Source organism: Monopterus albus, unplaced genomic scaffold (assembly GCF_001952655.1).
Source record: "Monopterus albus unplaced genomic scaffold, M_albus_1.0 scaffold28.1, whole genome shotgun sequence".
Lineage (NCBI taxonomy): Eukaryota > Metazoa > Chordata > Actinopteri > Synbranchiformes > Synbranchidae > Monopterus > Monopterus albus.
In genome coordinates this window covers 42,936-63,550 of record NW_018127908.1, presented here as the reverse complement: position 1 = coordinate 63,550, position 20,615 = coordinate 42,936, and the positions used below count along the sequence as shown (strand labels likewise).

General features: G+C 39.6%; 1 protein-coding gene across 4 annotated transcripts in view; it reads right to left on the bottom strand.

Moving 5' to 3' along the window:
- Positions 1 to 12,895, bottom strand: part of fgf12a (fibroblast growth factor 12a) — a 36,108-nt gene extending 23,213 nt beyond the window's left edge. Inside the window, exon 1 of one of the 4 annotated variants that reach the window (XM_020595702.1) lies at positions 12,797 to 12,895. In XM_020595702.1, the coding sequence (XP_020451358.1) occupies positions 12,797 to 12,815 (19 nt within the window). In that variant the 5' untranslated portion in view covers positions 12,816 to 12,895. Of the gene's footprint in view, positions 1 to 65; positions 2,138 to 7,231; positions 7,669 to 12,796 lie in introns of those variants that run through there. The other 3 variants (XM_020595701.1, XM_020595699.1, XM_020595700.1) reach the window with 3 other exon arrangements.
- Positions 12,896 to 20,615: the final 7,720 nt, after the last annotated feature.

Here is a 20,615-nt window from a genome sequence, read left to right as displayed (position 1 = left end):
CCATTTGCACACATAGCACACATACTTAAAATATATATCTATATAATTAAATCTACAGCACTGACCTGGTCGCCGCCGAACGGGTCTTTTCTTGCCGCTGCAGAAACGGACTTTGCTGAAGACCCCTAAGAAATGCCTCTCGCAGATAGAGCGGGGGTCTTTGCTGGGGCTGGGGCGACGCTTCGAAGTGGAGACCCGGTCGCTGTTTGACTCCCTCGCCTGGCGCTTCTGCCGGATCAGGGAGCTGGCGATCGCAGCCATCTCCCCGAACCTAGTCTGAAAACCGAGAGTCTAGTTCGGCAGATGTCGGATCTTGATGCGGCTTCTTTGCGCAATAAAAAAAAGAGAGTAGATTCTGTGTTTCGGTCCACGAGTGTTTCAACTAAATGTCATCCTGCTTAGAAAATCCTCCGAGTCCCAGGCATCATTGCACTTCAGGCAGCATCCTCTTGGGGGGCCACTAGTGTGTGATTCAGCTGCCGCGAGTTTATGGCACACGGGGCTCCGAATCAACAGCAAACAATCTAACCTACAAAAAGCATAAACCTACTTGCTATAGGACACACGGGCCGAGATGTCAGACGTGGAAACGTGCAACAGCGTTGAGAAGTTGATGCTGATGCGTGTCATTGGAGAGCTTCGGGTATTCCAGGTGAACGGTGCCGCGTCTAACGAGCACGACTTCGTTGTCCTCATCTGCACAGAAGCCTCTCCTCTGGCTTCCCGACGCCTTTTGATAATTCGCATCAACCTAAATCCATGTAGGCTGCAGGACGCTCGTGCGTGTCTGAAGAAAAGTATGTTAACTTTCTTACTAGTTATTTATTCAGCGCACATTGATGAATGGGAACGTCCTCGGCCGGTCCGGGCTGCCGTGCAGGAGCCCCGATATCACAGTCCAGTGTCTGGTTCCGTCGATGCCACCGATAAATGCAGCCGGAAAATGGAATCGGCAGCAGAGACTAGGCTGCTCTGCAAGGATGCTGCAGAGATGTAATTAAAGCCTGCAGGGAGGGATGCTCGTCTGAAAAGCAACAATTAGTTGAGGCCAACACACACCAGCGCTTTGTTTTGTAGCGCACAAAGAGGCATCGTCTCTAGTGCGTCCCGACTGGATGCTGTCGGTGTGTTACATCGCCGACAACGGCAGTGAACGGTCGCCTCTCTCTCCCCCCCTCTATATCTTCCTCACCCCTCACTCACCCTCTCCAACTCTTAACGCAATCATACGTGATCGAGGTTTGTATTAGTAATTCTCAGGGGGTATACAAGGAAAGATAAAACGATATACAGTATATAAAAGGAAAAGGCAGAGGGGTAAATACTAGGTGGGTGGATCTAAAAGGGGGGCGGGTGATTTCACAAATGTCTCACTGAATTGCACTTTCAATCTAAAGTTGCAAATCAGTTTATAAATCGGCCCCGTCAGACGGCAGAAAGGCTGCATTACACTATTAAAGAAGCAGCTCAGAGACATCTTAATCAGCTCAGGCTGATAAGACACTACTCTTAGCTAGGCCATTTTCAAAAACCACTTGACCACACATTCCATAAAGAACATATTAAATGCCCCCTGCAACAGGTTTCTACACACAGATTGTGAACATAAACACCACTGACACCCAGATAGTGACACAACACACGGATTATATGATTTAGGGCCTCTGGTAATAAAATGAACCACATGACACACTAAAACAGCACAACAGCCCGTGTCATACACTAAGAAAGACTGTACAGATGCTCTGTTTTCATTGCGTAATGGGGATGGCTATGACTTATGTTTAAGAATAAAGGCAAATCAATACAAAGACACTAAGAAATGGCCTGAAAATGTGTGTGTGTGAGCCAGCGCTTCTTCCTTTTTTCTAGTGGTGGAAAGTAACTAAGTACATTTACTCAAATACTGTACTTAAATACATTTTTTAGGTATAAGTACTTGAGTGTTATTATTTTGTGCTACTTCATACTTTGACTTCACTACATTTTAAAACTTTAGTTACTAGTAACTTTTCAAAACCAGATGAAGTATAATTTCAATACTTTATTAATTTTCAGTGGAACATGCACTTCCTACCTACTGGTAATTCATATTATAAGTTAAAACTAGTTAGGTTTGTTAAGACTAGCTCTGCTTTTACCAGCTACAACATTAAATGTGATGTACACAATAATGTATCAGTAATTATAACCCAATAATAGGAAACATTTACTCAAATACTGTACTTAAATACATTTTTTAGGTATAAGTACTTGAGTGTTATTATTTTGTGCTACTTCATACTTTGACTTCACTACATTTTAAAACTTTAGTTACTAGTAACTTTTCAAAACCAGATGAAGTATAATTTCAATACTTTATTAATTTTCAGTGGAACATGCACTTCCTACCTACTGGTAATTCATATTATAAGTTAAAACTAGTTAGGTTTGTTAAGACTAGCTCTGCTTTTACCAGCTACAACATTAAATGTGATGTACACAATAATGTATCAGTAATTATAACCCAATAATAGGAAATACACCAATGTTAACTGTGCCATTCTGCATAATGAGTACTTTTACTTTCCATACTTTAAGTATGTCTCTATGCTAATACGCATACTTTGACTTCACTACATTTTAAAACTTTAGTTACTAGTAACTTTTCAAAACCAGATGAAGTATAATTTCAATACTTTATTAATTTTCAGTGGAACATGCACTTCCTACCTACTGGTAATTCATATTATAAGTTAAAACTAGTTAGGTTTGTTAAGACTAGCTCTGCTTTTACCAGCTACAACATTAAATGTGATGTACACAATAATGTATCAGTAATTATAACCCAATAATAGGAAATACACCAATGTTAACTGTGCCATTCTGCATAATGAGTACTTTTACTTTCCATACTTTAAGTATGTCTCTATGCTAATACGTTTGTACTTCAGTAACATTTTGAATGCAAGAGTTACATGTAACAGAGTATTTTTACACTGTGGTACTGCTACTTTTACTTAAATAAGGGATCTGAGCACTTTTTCATGTCTCTTATTGCACGAGCTGAGGAAAACTCACACCACACTCATTCAGGCACACACAATGTGGGAGGAAGAACATGTGAGTCTTCAGCAGCACAGTACACCACAGCAAACCCTCCTCTCTGTGATGAAACAGCATGAAACTGTTAAAAGACTTTTTGTGGGACACAGTTTGACATTGTCTTTCCACAGAGCGAGAGAGATTGGAAAGGGAGAAGCTTTTATGACTGGCCCTGTCCGCTCCCCTTTACCAAAGATTTACTTATAATGGATGGAAGTGTTAAATGTAAGGCACTGAGAAATGAAGTGCAGATACAATCTTTTCCCAGAGCGAGACAGAGAGAATAAGGAGAAGTTAGAAACCGATGGCTGGAGTCAGTCAGAGTCTGAACTTCAATCCTTAATCCGGCTTTGTTTTCCCATTGAGTTGACAGTGAGTGGTAGAAATGAATGCCACTGCAGCATAAAGAAATAGGCTATCAGTAATAACTTCTGTATAAAATTCATCATTCCATTGAATGTGCTGGAGTGTGTATTACGTGCGTCTTTAAAAGACAAAATCCGCTGGTGGTTTGGAGTGTGACATGAGCTTACTCAAAGGGATCTTGCGGCGTAGAACATATATCTTTGTCAGGGGGAAAAACGTCCCTAATGAGGATCTGTTAGGCTTCCTGCCTCTACCAGAGACAATTGATGATCACTTCAATTCACCAGAGATACATCCGCAAGTGATAAAACACTGCTGCTATGAAATGCACTGCAGATATTATACAGTCATTTAAAGTGTCAGTTAAAATGATTTTGACACTGAGAATGTTGGCTGGTTCGTTTGTCTTCATTGTAAAAATGTTTTTGACCCTCAGTGTGCCACTATGCTGTTTGTCTTGTATGGCATAAACATTTCTGAGTACTGTGTAAAAATGAAGTAAAATGTTGAATGTGTTTCAATTTACACTCACTGGCCACTTTATTAGGTACACCTGTACAATTGTATGCAAATCATTGCAAGGTGTCCACATTAACATCTGTTTTTACGAAGCTAAAAATGTTTCAGTTTTGTAATAACTGTATAAATTCAAATACATGTTTATTATTGAGGTCATAGTTAAACGTGGTTCTGTATTGGACCACATTATATTCAGAGGTGTCTCTGTATTTTTGTCCTCCCCAGCTACATACATGAGAGGGTCAAAACATTAGAAGCACTTCTGAATATAGTCCAGTATGGCACCACCTTCATGTTTAATAATAAACATATAATTGCATTTTAACAGTTATTACAATTTCACCAAAATCTGAAACATTTTTAGCTTTGTAAACACAGATGTTAAGGCAGAAGTGTTGCACTGAGTTGCATACAATTGTACAGCTGTACCTAATAAAGTGGCCAATGAGTATATACAGCTGGTGTTGTTTTATTTTATCAGATTATGCTAGTTCTTGTGTATGCTATCAGATTTATTAATTAAAAGTGAGCATACAGTGCAGTATGGCAAATAAATATCGCTGAAAATGAAAGGAAATAGCCAGAGCCTCCATGTCCCTGTGGAGCCACCACTGTAGCATTCAACTGTAGCATTGAAGAGTGATTTCTTTATATCTGCTGCCCCCTTGTGGAGATAGAATAAACTACAAACACTCAGAGATAGAATAAACTACAAACACTCAGAGAAACTAATGGAGTTCTCTGAAGTTTGTCCTCAAGATAACTCACAGATTTGTTCAATAGCTTGAACTAGTTTTCATTGTGTAATGTCTGCTATGCTAACTTGACAACTGAAAGGGTGGAAACACGAGAGAATACGAGTGGCTCACAGTGCTCACAACCACACTAATAGCTTATTGTTTGCTTATAATTAATAACTACTACTGCACAACACTCAAGTCATATGAATGAGCACAATTAAATTACATTAAGCGCAGAAAAATATAAGATGAGAGCCCTGCATTGCAAACAAGATCATCTGCACCATATTAGCTTGTAATCTTAATATTGTGCTTAAAAATAAAACAGACAAGCAGTGCAGCAATGACCAAATGTTACCCAAAGCTATTTAGATAGATCTAGTTAATCATAAAAACAAACTGTGCTTGAAACAAACAAAGCATAACATCCTGAAACTTGCAATAAAGTTTTGGGTGTCTGACTTTACCGAAAGTGCCATGGATTGGTCCCAGCATTTACTGTATGTGACAAAGCTTATTTTACAGAACACAGTCACCTTATAAGAAACATAAAGCAGTCCCAAAGGAACCTTAAATTAACCCTGATATACAGTATATTAATCAAACAGTCACATGAAACAGTTAGAATGGCAGCTAGATAAACATCCTGCAATCCTGACATCCAAACTATTTAACTTTAGCACAAGAACACCCCGATGCACACTTGACACATGCAGGTGCAAACACTGTAGCCTACTCACAAACATCTTTCACTGGAATGTAGTTTTGGTATAGAGCCTGAATCTGCAGCATAACGTTTTGATCCTGATTGGGCCCAAGTATATTAGAGGGTTGAATGATGCATTGCTATGCAGGAGTCTATGGGTTTGGCCCCTTTTTGTAAGTGTGTTTGTTTGACCTGTGATTTAAGGTGTGTGTGTGTGTGTGTGTGTGTGTGTGTGTATGAAATATGTTCAGTTATTGAGTCTTGTGGTATCTTTAGGTATCAGAGTTTGGTTGTTTCATTGTCCGTGCGCATGGGTGATAGGTGTCTGTTTAAAATCTCAAAAGTCTGCTCTCATCAGATTTTATCTCTATTTTGAGATGACATGTTGGATGATCAGCAGAGACACACACCAATTAAAAAACAGAGAAGGTTAAACCTGTAAAGGAACAAGCAATTTGAAAAATATGGAACAAACTTCAACAAAAGTCCTCAGCTGACACAGCTTCACCTAGGTTCACACGTTCATGTTTTGCATTATTTTGCATCCAGCTGACTCATAAAGTTTTGATTGAGGTCATGAGGGTCATCTAACAGTGAGCAAAGATGCAGGATAAAGGATAATAGTTCTTTATTTCTGACAGATCCCACTGTGTGTCCTGCTTTTGGTCCATCTATCTCTGAGGAATCAGTTGTGCTTAATGGAGTTCCTAATTGCCCTGAATTTGAGAGTTGCTCCAGCTGAAACTACTGGAGATCCTATGTAGTGCAAATGACAGGAGGAGGCATAAGAAGTGTGTTGCTTTTGTCTTAATCTGCAAATACTGTGGGATGTTTTTTGTTTGTTTGTTTTTTATTAGAACCTGTAGCTTTGTTATGAGTGAACAACAGCAGCAATGCAGTAAATTGCTGAGCTATGACTAGAAGACATGGCTTCTTATGCACATTACCAGTGACTGTTGAGTGCACATGTGTATGTGTCATTGAGACTTCATACAGTTTGTGGAGGAAATATTGCAGAGCAAGTCACTTTTAATGGGAAATGTAGCTTGTCTGACACTATTTATCAACACTGTGCTTTGATTACAGCATGCAACAATGCAGTTCATGCCAAAGTGAAGTTTGGGGACATTCAGGGAGCCTGGAGAAGTGATGAGGGTGGAGTCACCTTAATGAGGAGTCATTTAATTATAAATTATATGTACAGAAGGAAGAAAAAAAAACCTATTCCGCTTTCAACTGATTTTACAGGTTAGAATCATCCAGTATAAGAGTGAAACTGATAGGTAGTTTTAAATTGAGATATAACTGTCTGCAGGTAGGGCTCTTTGGACTAAATGTAATCAAATCCAGGTTCAGATTGAGTTTCATATGGAAATCAGGACATGAAAAGTTTGGGAGCCTCTGCCCTGGAGCGCTGTCCCTGGTGCTGAACCCTAAGACAACGCTGCATCTCCAGGCCCCTGAAGTTTAATGACTTGATCCCTGCATTGTCCTTTTTTGGCCCGCTTCAGATGCGGCATTGGTACTCGCTTGTCTGCAAATATAGCTCAGTCTGATAAAGTATCTCGAGCCTCTCTCCAGAGTAGTGCGGCTTGATGCCGACTGCCAGCAGCTATCAGCTGCAGGCGAAGACTGCACACAAAACTCGGGTCAGATGCGAGAAGAACAAGGAGAGACACTCTCCACTGCAGACTGGAAGTTTTTACCCACACCCTCGGGTGGCCAATGAAACCATCCACCCCCCCCCCTCACTCAAGAGAGAAAGCATGCAAATCAAAGGCAGCTATAAGGCTATGGTGCTATGTTTGTCTCTCACCGTTGGTGATAGTGGTCGACTTCGATCGTTGTCCACAGAAACACTGCAGCATATGCGCTCCTTTCTGAAGGAATGGCCTCAGAATCCTCATTGATTTGGGTTGACGGGAGCCTTCCTCAATCCAAACAATCGGACAACGCTATGACAACACAGCAGGGTCAGGCAGCATAGCGTAGCCAGCCAGCCCCTCTCTACAGGCTCACAGCAGCCCTCAAAACGCCAGAAGGGCACAGTCTGCAGGACAAATTACGCTAAAACGAAGCATCTTGAGTGATTCCCCCCCACTCCCTCTCTCTCTATCCTGTTCTCATCCGCCGACGGTCATTCGCGTTCACGGCACACACTCCTCTTCCGCCACGGCAGGCAACGCAAGGACGTTACAATGTGCTCTTAGTTGTACATCGCCCCCGTGTCTCCTGTCTTCACCAGCAGCGAACGTAATCGCAGGAAAAGGGAGAGGAAGGGGAGGGGGGGAGGGAGAGAGAGGGAGAGCATGCATGCACGCCGAAGTTAAACTGCAGGGGTAAGTGGCAGGTCGGCCACGAGTGAGGTAATGCGGAGCTGAAATTAAGGGAACAGGGGCTTCACGGTCCGAAGCTGCACAGATGTTAGAACCCATGATCCGATAGTGTTTCTTTTTGTTCCTTCCACATCCACTGGGAACACACGGACAGCACAGAGCCCACGTCAGCTGCAGCCCGGCGATGTTTTCTCAGTGCGTGAAAGTTTATGGCTCAGTCAGTGCGTTATTAAAGCACAGGTGTCACAACGGTGTCGACTAGTGCAGCGGCTATGTGTGTCAATAAAAGTGTATTAACAGAGTGTTAAAAGAAGAGAAATGCAAAGCTTCATTAACTTTATTTAGAATTCTCCTCTAAGTACAATGATGAAGCCAATGCATGTGTAGCTACTGACTTAAATAAAGTAGTCAGGTGATTCTGTATGATAAATTCAAGTGAAAATAGTTTCATGTACACAGCATAAATAATATTTTCCAGGAATGGAAGACGTTTTCAGATCCTAAATACTCCATTAGTATTTATTTTACAAGTAAAAGTTATGTATTGAGTGTTGCATAATTAATTAAAAGTTGGCATTGTAGGCATATAACAGATACATTTTTTATGAATTGTATCACGAGGTATTCTATTAGTCTATTAGTGATACATCAGTGCATAAATAGTATTTTATTGCTGTAACTGGCAAAGATTTTTACATATTGTTGAGTTTAATCAGTTACAATAAAACAAAATTTGAATCATTGTCATATATTTGTATATTAAAACTTAATTTTATAAAGTAACTAAAGCTCTCTTAAGTGGAGCAAAAAAAAAAAAAAATTAAAGCAGGCTTAGTGGAGCAAGCACATAATGGAAACATTTAAATACAAATATTGTACATACTTATATTCCAGTACACTTTGCTATATAATGCTGCACTACAGATAGTTTACACAAGGAAACAAAATGTTGGAAAGGATAGTGACATGAACAACGAAATAAGACAAAACTAAAAAAAAAATGGTTTCATCTCAGCAGCACTTTATCTAAGGAGTGATTAATGGAATATGTTTGGCAGTGTTACCATCTGCTCGGTTAGTATGTGAAATCACATGCCAGGTTGTGCTCACGTCAAAACTGTTTACGTACAGTAGGACTCATCACTTTGAGGACACGTCTAGGCCTAAGAATTGATGGAGCCCCTCAGACAACAGTTGTAAAGGCCAAAGATGTGGTAAACTAAATAAGAGATTTGTAATAGTGCCACCATGTAGGAACTCAAAAATGACTATGAGTAAGAAATACTGCTAATCCTGTGATATTTAACAACTAATTAATTATCAGTGTGGTCTAAGGATGGAACCCAATTAGAAACCAAATGCCAAGATTCAAGGTTCTCTGTATACATTTTGGCCTAGGATGATTAGCACTGCCTTGAGTTGTAAGACTGATAGCAAGACAATGTGCAACCTTTAACTCCAGGGGGCGCCATAACATAAAGGACTCTGCTTAAAATAAGAGACTTGACCAAATAAGCCAGATGAAGGGAGAGATAGTGAAAGTATCATCTCTATTCTTCAATGTATTCAGATTCACTAAAGCAAACACATGACATGTTTGTTCCTGAGGCTGTGTAGTGAACAGACATCCTGCATAACCTTTACTGCAGCGTTCAGTTTACACACTGCTGCATTTAAGGTCTTTTTATCATTAAATTCCAAACATTCTTCTTTCCTGCACTCACATAACTTTGCACCTCAAGGACAACTAATTATATGGCATCATCTATCTTGAAAACATGCCCTCACTATGTATAATATATACAATATGCATAAAAGGATGTTTTAGGTCAGCAAAATGCCTCAGCAACAGCGTCCCTGTTAAAAAGAAAGGTCAGAGAGGAGTGTGGAGGGAGCTGGCATCAGACCCAGAGTCACAGATATGATGATAGTGCTGCTGTATATTCAGTTCCCTCTCTACTTTGCTACTGCATGAGTCAATCACTACTATATGCAGAGGAAGGAGGAACATAGAGGATTAGGGTGCTGTAGCAGAGATGTCAGCGGGGTACTAAAAACTACTACATTAAACAAAATCCAGCCAGATTAATATTTTTGACCAAAGCAAAATACAAAATTTTGTCTAACGCATTGGAAGTATGTTTTATCTAACAGATGTAAGTGCAACATGTACTGTATTAACACACAGTTAAAAATAATCCATCTGTAAAATATCTGTTAGAATGAGTCAGGTATTTTGAAGTGTTTACAACTGAGCTGCTCACAGTGGGAAAACAGATCATTGCAAAACATACAAAAAAAACCACTTGATCATTTAAAACCTACACATAAGAGACAGGTTATGCAGAATATTTTCACTGCAGTACTGACTTGCAAAAACATCACATATTTGGTGCCTAATTTGACAGATTTAGAAGTATTATATTGTTTATTGTTCACCATTAGCTTCTTTAATGTTACTGCTTGTTTAGCCCATTTTCCCAAATCCACATATATTGTTAACATGCTTGATCTTTTAATGTTTTGTGATCTCATAAACATAAGTTATATTTTGAAATTGTCAGAAATGATGTAAAACAGGTAAACTGGTTGGAGCTAAAAGCATGTCAAAATACAGATATGGACCTTTAAACTGCTTATTGGTTTTTATGTTTATCTCCAACGACCTATACAGAGAAGAAGACATTTGAATCAGCAGAATGGAGTAAAACATACAGCAACACTGAGTCACTGCTGATGGTGGCTACCTTTTTTTTTTTTTTTTGGGGGGGGGGGGAAATGTCAGAAATGTAATGTTCTGCAAACAAAAAGGCCGTGTTGCTAAAATCAGCGCACCACAAAACTGTTAATGTGAGCTACAGCTGCCAACAAGGTCTGGAAAAATGACAAGTGTGCAACGTAGATGTTAGGGGCTCGGTCTGAGTACAGCACCTCAGCAACAAGATATGCGTGACAGGTAAGGTAGCATCACAATGTCAGAGATGCAGCTAGCTTTTTAAGTTATCAGGAGGGAACAGGGGGCTTTTACTGTATTTTATTTTTTTATAGCTGGCTCTACATGTATACTGTTGTGTGTGTTTCTATGGGACATGCATGTAAATCACCATTAACTGTGTCTTGTTTCCCTGCTAGTTGCTTTGGTAACAGCTGGAAAAGAAAATGAACATGCAAAGCTTCAGTGAATTCCAAAATGTGCATCTGATGGGAATTTGTCATGTCATATGAGTGAAATGGGGGGGGTTTAAAGCAGGTGTTAGACAAGATTAAAGAACTAGGGAGAAGAAATGAGAGGTTGAGGTTGCTGTCATGTACTTGACGGAGAAAGAGGAGATTTAACAGACAAGGAAAGAGAAGAGGGGAAGCAGCACTAAGTACAGGTGTGTTTGTGTGTAAAGAGCTTTTCCTGCTTTCTTAGAAGGGAAGACACCTGACTCAATGACAAATGCTATATCTGCTAGAATAGACGCCTCCTGAAATCTGCTTCATGTTCACCAGCACAAACAAATAAATGTCCAGGGCTTAACCAACCACAATGTGCAACTGTATACTTGATGGCTCTAAAACAGAAATGAGTATTTAGATCCAGTGCACTGAGTGTAGTAATCCTGTGCTGAAATATTACATGACCCCCATTAATTTAATTAAAGACATCAGCATAACATATGAGGACCACCTTAAGATGATGCTCATACTGTTAGGCGGAACTCATGAGGCCATCACACAACTAGTTTGGTCACCCATTTACAGTTACAAATAAAAGAGACAAGTCTGACTGGTCACAGCAGGCAACATATGTTAGACACACTACCACAACAGTAAGGTTCAGACTAACAGATGCTCAGACGTTAGCGCAGCCAAAGAACCAACCACATCACTGAATTGGCTATACAGTTAGCGTCGTGACCCATAATGACAAAAGTGATTCAGCTGATTTGTATTGTCATCATGGTCCCAATGTTTCCACATTTTAAGTACAAAGACCCACAAGGTCCAATACAATGAATCATAAACATAACTGGACACTAAGACTCGACTTAAATTTCAATACAAGCATGTAGTCACTGCACAGAACGCATTAACAGTAAGAGAGGATGGACATTATACATGGCAGTGAATCACAAAGTATTTTTACATGTATGTGGTAGTGATCATTTCATTTTCCTGTGTGTGATCAGTGAATAATTCTGTAAACTCTAAAGTGGGTTTAAGAAGTGTGAAAATTGGGATTAGAGCCTATAGGTGAAATGTAATCACTGTACAAGACAGTTGTCCAGTTAGTTTGGCATGTACAGTATACTCCATGACTTTTGTATTTTACAGTACTCTACTATAAAATCTGGATGATTCAGGACAGACTAGCAATGAGAGAGAAGGTTACCCTACTTTAACAAGGCCACTAATACTGACAGAGTTGAAAAGCTTTGTCAACAACACTCATGCTGATCGTTGAGGCCACACCACCGCCGGCAGCAGCACATCCATCTCGCCCATAAAAAGTGGAGAGCCAGCAGTTTTTGTCTGAAGCAGCTGACAGCACCGATAGAGTAAAGGAAGGCTACCATGCGCAACTCTGGGGGGCGGAAACATGGAACGCGGGGCTAATATTGATACAAGTTGTAGTTCATATGTAATTTCGATGCTTTAAAAATTGTAGACTAATGGTGTAAATCTTGGTTCTAGCTACAGGAACGGTTTAAGATGTATAACGGGGAGAGGGGTAGAGAGAGCTAAGCCACACCGGGATAGAACAGCAGCATCGCGCTGCAGCACTGAACTATGTGCTGATCTCTGGATGGTTACTGCACATACAGTAGATACAGCATCATCGGCATCCTCCAGTTCAGATGTAGCTCAGCTTATGAAAGCGCACCCCTGCGCTGTTGCATGCAGATCATATAACAGCAAAGATAGAATGCGCTTTGTTTTCCGCAGTGTGCGCTCAAACAATCCACAAAGAATAAGCAACGCTATGCCCAGAAATATAAAACACTCAAACAAAATCAACTCATAACTTATTCAGGGAAATACACGTGGACCTGTCTTACCGGCGTGTTTATCACCCATGTCCCCGTGCCTTGCAGAAGTTGAAGGTGCTGACGTACGCTGAGGGAATGCGCTTGGAGCTGCTGCGCGCTTGCTTCTTCAAATAGCTGAGAAGCAAGTTGCTTGTTTCAAGTAATAAATTGCAAATGAGCTCCCACTGGGCACCTCACCCTACCCCCACCCCCCGAAGTGCCCGGGAGTGACACCGGCTGCAGAGCTCTGCCGTGAGGTCTACCGCTGATGTTGGCAAGAGTTTCTGATTAGGGTGGAATGAGAGCTCAGGTAAAGAACGAGGGAGGGGTGGGACTGTGTGTGTCGGTGTGTGTGTGTGTGTGTGTTTTGCAGGGGTACGCGGATGCAGGGTGCATTATGCGCTGTGTGTTGATGCATCAGAACAGCAGTTGCTTTTGTCAGGAGCTGTTCTTTCACTGTAGGACTGAAACAGTGGAACATTTCCTTGCAAACTGGCAGTGAGACCTCCCGCAGTTAATGTGGATGATTAAAGTGGCACATTTGCTGTTTGTGCAGATGGAACCTGATCAGTTTTATTCAAAATTTGATTTCCTTCTTTAAATGTAGTTTTTGGGTCTTTGGGTAAGTGCTGATGTAGCTTCACTTCACTTTCTTCAGCTACTTTAACTACTTTGACTTCACTATATTTTAGACGCAAATATACTTTTTACTCCATTACATTTATTTTAGAACTTCAGTTGCTACTTTTTAAAACCAGAGTAATACAAAAATTACAGTATAATCGTAATACTTTATTTATCTCCAATGGAAATTTTACTTCACAACATTGACAACATAAAATGTGATAAACATTAATGTTAAAAGTGCCATTCTGCATAATGAATACTTTTACTTTAATTATGTGTTGATGCTAATATGTTTGTATTTAAGTAACATTTTGAATCCAGGACTTTCACTTGCATGCATAATGAATACTTTTACTTTAATTATGTGTTGATGCTAATATGTTTGTATTTAAGTAACATTTTGAATCCAGGACTTTCACTTGCAGCAGTATTTTTACACTGTGGTACTGCTACTTTTAGTTAAGTAAGGGACTGATCACTTCTTCCACCATTGCATACAATATGTAATGTATACAATAATACAGGAAATATCTGAATTAAATAATCCATTTTACCTTAGTCTCTACACCTTTGTGATAAAATTAGCAAATGTAAGCACATAAAATTGATCAAATATTGCAATTTTAACCTGAATTTTTCAGGATTTTTTTAAATGGACATTTTATGCAAAATATATCTAATACTCTAACACAGACTCTGCATGGTAGGCCATGATTGCAGTATAATGTACTCCTGTTTATCCAAAACTCACCAAGTGGCTGTGCACGTGGTCCTGTACAATGTATTCTTTCTTATTTTTACTACAAAATTAGGTCAAATTGATCATTTAAATTTAAATATTTCTACAGTGAATGGTGCTGTCATTGACAAAGTCTCTGCATATAAATATCTTGGCTTTTTGCTAGATTACATATTGAAAACTTTACTGCTTTGCTTTGCTTCATTTCTGTATAGATACAGATTTTGTTTTAATGAGTGTCACAGGAGGCAGTTGGTACAAGCAGCAATTCTATCTGTAATAGACTATGGTGATATAATTTATATTCATTTCTCTGCCAAAACCTTGAGTCCACTTGACTCAGTGTAGCAGGCTGCTATTAGATTTACTGGAGATCCCTCTGGGACTCACCATTGTGAGCTACTGTATATCAGAAAGTTGGCCATCTTCGACACAGAGAAGAGAACACCATTGTATGTTATTTATCTATAAAGCCATACCTAAAAGGTTGCCTGAATATATTACATACCCCCTGAGTTATAAATCATCAACGTACCACACCCACTGATGAGATTATCTTGCTCTACTATGGCCCACAAAGATGGAACAGTTTGCAGAAAAAATAAATAAACTGGCTACATTCACTCCTTTATTCTCAATTTAAACTGCTTTTAAATAGTATTTTACAGTTTAATTGTGTGTAACAGATTGACTTGGATACTGTGTTTTAATATTTATATTGGTTTTGCGTACCTATTTCATTGTTTTAATGTGTCTTGTGATTTAGGATTTTTAATACTGGTTTTATTTGATTTGTGTGTATATGTTTATTACTGTTTCAAAGATGTTAACTGTATGTGGCACCAATGAAAACTGGTCTATTCTTTAAATAAATAAAGGTGATGATGATGAAGAACCAGTGTCTTATAAATTAATCATAGTTTGCCCCCTCCCGCCTACAGTGGCGAGTTCTGTCCTCTCACATCTGCTGAGTGACCACATACTGATGGCAAAGGTATCTGATATTTTGCAGAGAAACGTAAATATTTAACGAATGAATCACAAATCAATAGTCATGTCCTGAGCATCCAACTTGGTTATTTGATTTTACTGCAGTGGAATCATGATGAGACACTGTGTACAATATACACAAAGACTGTGCATTCACACTGAGCTGGCAGAGCTGCACAACAAGCTCTTGAGGAACTTGGGACTGTTGTGTAACCAAATCATGTCATTGTGAACTGCCACTTGGGATTTTGTATGTACACAGAGGTACAGTGTGTGCGTAAGAGTGTGCTCCTCTCACATTTATTCAAGCTCCTCTCGTTTTGTACGATTTTCATATGCCAAATCCTAAAAACTTTACACATACACTTAAAAAAAAAGTATAATAATATAATAATCAGTTCTAGTGAGAGGTTGTGTTGCCATGCTGTGCACTGTGGTAATTTGGGTGAAATAAACATCAAACCGATTTGCATCAAATTGTGTAAATCGGGTACAGATTGCTGAATACAATCACACACTGACCACTAAGTCTCAAAATATGTGCAGACAAATTACAGAAAACAAGTGACAGTGTGTTATTATCTAACTGGCCCATTGATCAGTGTCTGAGAAAGCTCTCAGTCAGCACTCTGTTGGGACGCTGTGAGAACAGCTAGAGTTTCCTTTGGTGGTATAAAAAGACTGTATTGCTGGTATAAGATGTTTCTAGTTTTTGGGCTGAAATAGAAGCCTCAAGGCCAAATGACGTTCAGCATCATGCATCTGTCTGTGAATCCAAATCACAGCGCAGATACAAGCTTTGAACTAGATACTTTATTATTTGTTCTACCTGCATGCGCAGTTACACCAACGTGACATGGTTGTTCTACAGGAATGGCAAGATGCTCTAATTTCAGGCAACGCACCTAGCGTCACATAACTGAGGCCCTGCGTGCCCTGTTGCCGACCCAGGCAAATCCTGGCTGGCGTCGGTTCACAGAAAATCGATGAGCAGACCTGTAAGAAGATACCTCTGCTGGGAAAAAATGCACTGCATTGATCAGAAAGGAATCAAGTTCTCTCCAGAGAGAGATGGACATATGTGGGGATTGTGATGTTGCAAAGCAGGGCGGAAAAAGCACAATAGAGCCCTTAATGAAAGTTAACTTATGTAGCTGCTCAGCTATTTATTATTCTCACCTTTGTTTTGTTTGTTCTCCCTCTTTCTGCTCTTTTTTTGGCCTCTCCACACCACCGTCCCTCCCACTCCTCTTTCTCTGTCCTCAAACCTGCACCCACAGCATATCATCTAACTGGGCAGCATGTCCTTGGGTTCATTACAGTGATAAAGGCATATTGCTGTCCTTTTTTTTGTAGACTCTGTCTTTTCTCCGAAAGCCCAACACCTCCACTTCCTGTATGACTGTAATTAGTCATTTTCTCACAGAAGTGAGGTTGTATTACAGTGTTCCCACAGGATGCATTGTCTGCTTCAGTTAAGATTAATTATCTGTGTAGCTACTCCTAAACATCTTTTATTTATTCAGCTCTGTTACACAGCGAAAATAGCTTCAGTCAAGTGTAGCTGTGGTGCTGGAGGAGAGGCCTAGTTGTCCTGCAGGCACTGCAGTGCAGCCTTCTCACTGTAAATTCTACCTTCTTCACCTATTTCTGAATTCACTGGCAAGCTTGTGAGAGGTTTGTGGAACTTGTCCAGATGTCATTGGCAACACCTATAATACTGCCCAGCTACTGTTTGAAACTTCCATGACTTTTTCACTTGTTTTCTTGCTTACCGGTATAAGAAGAAGATTAAGCATAAGAAAAGCCATTAATTATATTTTACAAATATGTGGATACTGTTTTATATAGACTACAGGTGTTACTAACAACATTAATGATGGCTCTGGTCTATTCAAGAGTCACATGAAGCCATGATAGTGTGACAGTGAGCCAGCACAAATAATACAGGGAGACCTAAACTGTAGCAGTTAAACTGAATTCAACCACTATGTGCACCTGTGACATGTCAAATGTCTTCTGTGGAAACCAGGCCTCTATCTTATTTTGAAAATTTAACAGCCAGTGACTATGCAGAGACAGAATGGTCATGCAGTGATTAGTGCTGTCGCCTCATAGCAAGGAAGGTTCCAGGGATCAAGCCCTGGCTGACCTCGTGGCTCTGCATGTTCTCCAGGTGCCTGTGTGGGTTCTGTCCAGGTACTCCAGCAATCCACCACAGTCCAAAAGCATGTGGCTTAGCTTGATTTGCAACTCTAAATTGCCCGTAGGAGTCGGTGTGTGTGGCTGTCTGTCTGTAAGTTTCAGCCCTGTGATAGACTGTCAACCTGTTCAGGGTGTACCCCACCTCTCACCTAATCTCAGCTGGGATTTGCTCCAGCCGCCCGAGCCCCTCGTCACGATAAGTGGTATGGATAGCGGATGGATGACTGTGCAGATTAAGACTGTATATCTACAGAAACAAAGAACAAGCAGGCTACATTAAAGCTGTAATTGAGTAAATGTTCTTACTTTTCACTACTGTCTATCTGTGACTTTTCAGGCTCTAAGTGTCTGACAATCCATACACCACTAGAGGGGAGTGAAGCTACAAGAAATTATAAGGTGTGTTGCATTCAAGTACTCTAAATACACACAGTAGGCTATAGACTTCATATAAACATATGTAGGCTACAGTACATACAATCTGCTTAGACTTGTATGCACTTGCGTGACATTTGCTGTGCTATAGTTTTACAGAAATTTATATATATATACTGCTCAAAAAATAAAGGGAACACAACATAAGACATCCTAGATCTGAGTGAATGAAATATTCTTAGTAAATACCTTGTTCATTACATAGTTGAATGTCTTATTTTCTCTTGTGTTCCCTTTATTTTTTGAGCAGTGTATATATTCTACATTAGGCTATATTTTTCACATTTTGTTCAAGGACTAGACAAATAAATTTATGAAAATGTGTATGTATGTAAGCAAATACAGCATGTAACATTTCTGACTAAAATCCATAGACAGGCTCATTATTAAAACTCTGACATGCCGTACCACAGTCAGTGGTGTTTACCACTGTGCCATCCACCTACTGTACTGGAACATATTTGGAACTTTTACTGCCTTCTGGTATCGTTTAATGAGATTGCACAAGGATCTAAATCACACTCATAAAATGACCTATTGTGTCTTGACAGAGAACCAAACCCCGGCCTGCTGTATCATAGTCAGTAGTGTTAACCACTGAGCTATCCACCTGTTGTATAGCAACCCATTGAGAACTTTTACTGGTTTCTGCTATTGGTTAACACAGCTTAGCAAGAAAGAGAAGGTGCTTGGTTTTATGGAACGCATCTCCCTGCTAAGGGCCCACACCCTGACAGGGAAGTGAACCCCAACCTGCCATAACAAAGTCAGTAATGCTCACCACCGAGCTATCCAAATATTATATAGGTACATATTTACTGGTTTCTGCTATTGGTTTAATTGCTTAAAATAGAAACATTAAAATTCGCATGGTACCACACAAACGATCACACAGTAAGACACACAGCATCCACAAGTATTTTCTTCAGGAAATGCATTTGTCTAGTTTGTTTACAGATTTTATTCACACATTCACACAAGTCTTTCCTACACATCCTCTGTGACCATGTACATTCATTGCTATTTGTACCATTAAATTGCCATTCATTTGACCTGCAGGCAGTAATGGGTCAAATTTGTTAAGATTGGTGTAATGCTGTGTGCCACCACTAAAGGGCAGCCTTATTTTGTGCTGAGGAGAAAAAAGAAAAGTTACAAGACATGTTTTAGATTTTTAGGCAAAACTGTGGCTTATTCCTACCATTTATTTTTTAAATTAAATATAAAATCACTAATATTTAGTATGAATAAAGAGGGGTAAATGTAAGAATTTGCAGTTTTCATCTGCTTTGGCAAGTCTATCAGTGCAGCTCATCACACGTTCTCAAATGTAGTTTATATCTAAGGAATCAGAACAACCGAGCGATGTATCGGTCCCATTATCTTTAGCCAACATAGGATAGTACTGAATGTTAGGAGCAGTTTACATTTCCTGACAAACACACAAAAATACTATTTAAAAGTTGTTTTTTCTGCAAGTCGTCTTACAACAAACCATACACTTGCATCAATCTCATCCACTGCTGTTTGCATTCTCATGGCGATTTTGCATTTATTATTTTTCCTGCTCCACCGCAGGTTGATTCTCCAACTAATGAACATAGCACAAGACTGAATTGCAGAAAAATTGGCAGTAATTAAAAAGGTGTGGAAATTTTCAACTTCTACACAGTGACTTTAAGCTTTTGTCTTCCTGCTCGAAACCTTCTGAAAGATGGGATCAGATGCTCACCATAGCATATCATCATGTGTGTCACCTCCTTCCTGATGCCCTTGCCTCTGTAACTGGGCTCTGCAGAAAACAAGGGGAATATAGTGTCCAGATATAAAGAGATATACATAGGAAATGAGGAAATGATTGAGATAAACAAACCACAGCACAGGCTGACTGTAGATATTTTCTCAGCCTTTGATTTTGAATCATTTTTAAGTTAAGCACACTGGGCATTACCTGCTATCATGGCCTCCAGCTCAGCCAAGGAGGGGTCTGTTGGGTCCGTCAGGAACATGTTGACATCTCCATGCACTGCTCCTCTTTGATACTGGGATCTGCCCATCGCTACTTATTCAAGATGATGAATGTGCACTCTGGCAAAAAAAAATAAGAAAAGTCAAATTAAACAGCTTTTCTTTAAGTAAAAGTTCATCAGCAAACAGCATCCACACGCACTTCCTTGCATCTAATAAGTATACTTTAAATTAATATGTAGTCTTCCAGTCCAACCAGTGCTGACTCAAGTGATGTCACTTGAGGCTATTTAACAGGTTTTATTCAACTCCCTCAAAAGGCTTTACAGTATATGATTATTTTGGTATGTACAGTAGCATTCCTCAAGACCTGTAAACAACTTGATGTGTAAAACTCAGTGGAGTTCCCTTAAGGTCAGCTGACAGAGTCCCTATTACTGTACATTCAGACTGCCAGTCAGTGAAACACACAACAGTAATTTTAAAGAGTGATGCTTTACTTTTTTTTTAACAAACCAACATTTTACACACTCACCTGTCAGAAGTGCATTAATCACAGCTTGACACCATAAAGCTTGATTTTGTCAGTTAATTTTAAGTAACTCAAATATGTAAAATTGACTGAAAACAAAAGCTTTGCTCCTTATAACCAACTTTAGTTATTCAGATGCATACAGTACAATCACTCTGAGACAGCAGTAGCCATACAATGGCCACAGTAAGGCACAGATCAAACACAGTGGCAAATATATCTCTAGTACACTCTAAAACACATTTTCCTGTTACTTCATTTTCCTGCATTTCTCTTACACAATTTCAGATAAAAGTGTCTTACTGAAACACAATACTGAATGAAGTATAGTTCACATTTTTTGTAATATATAC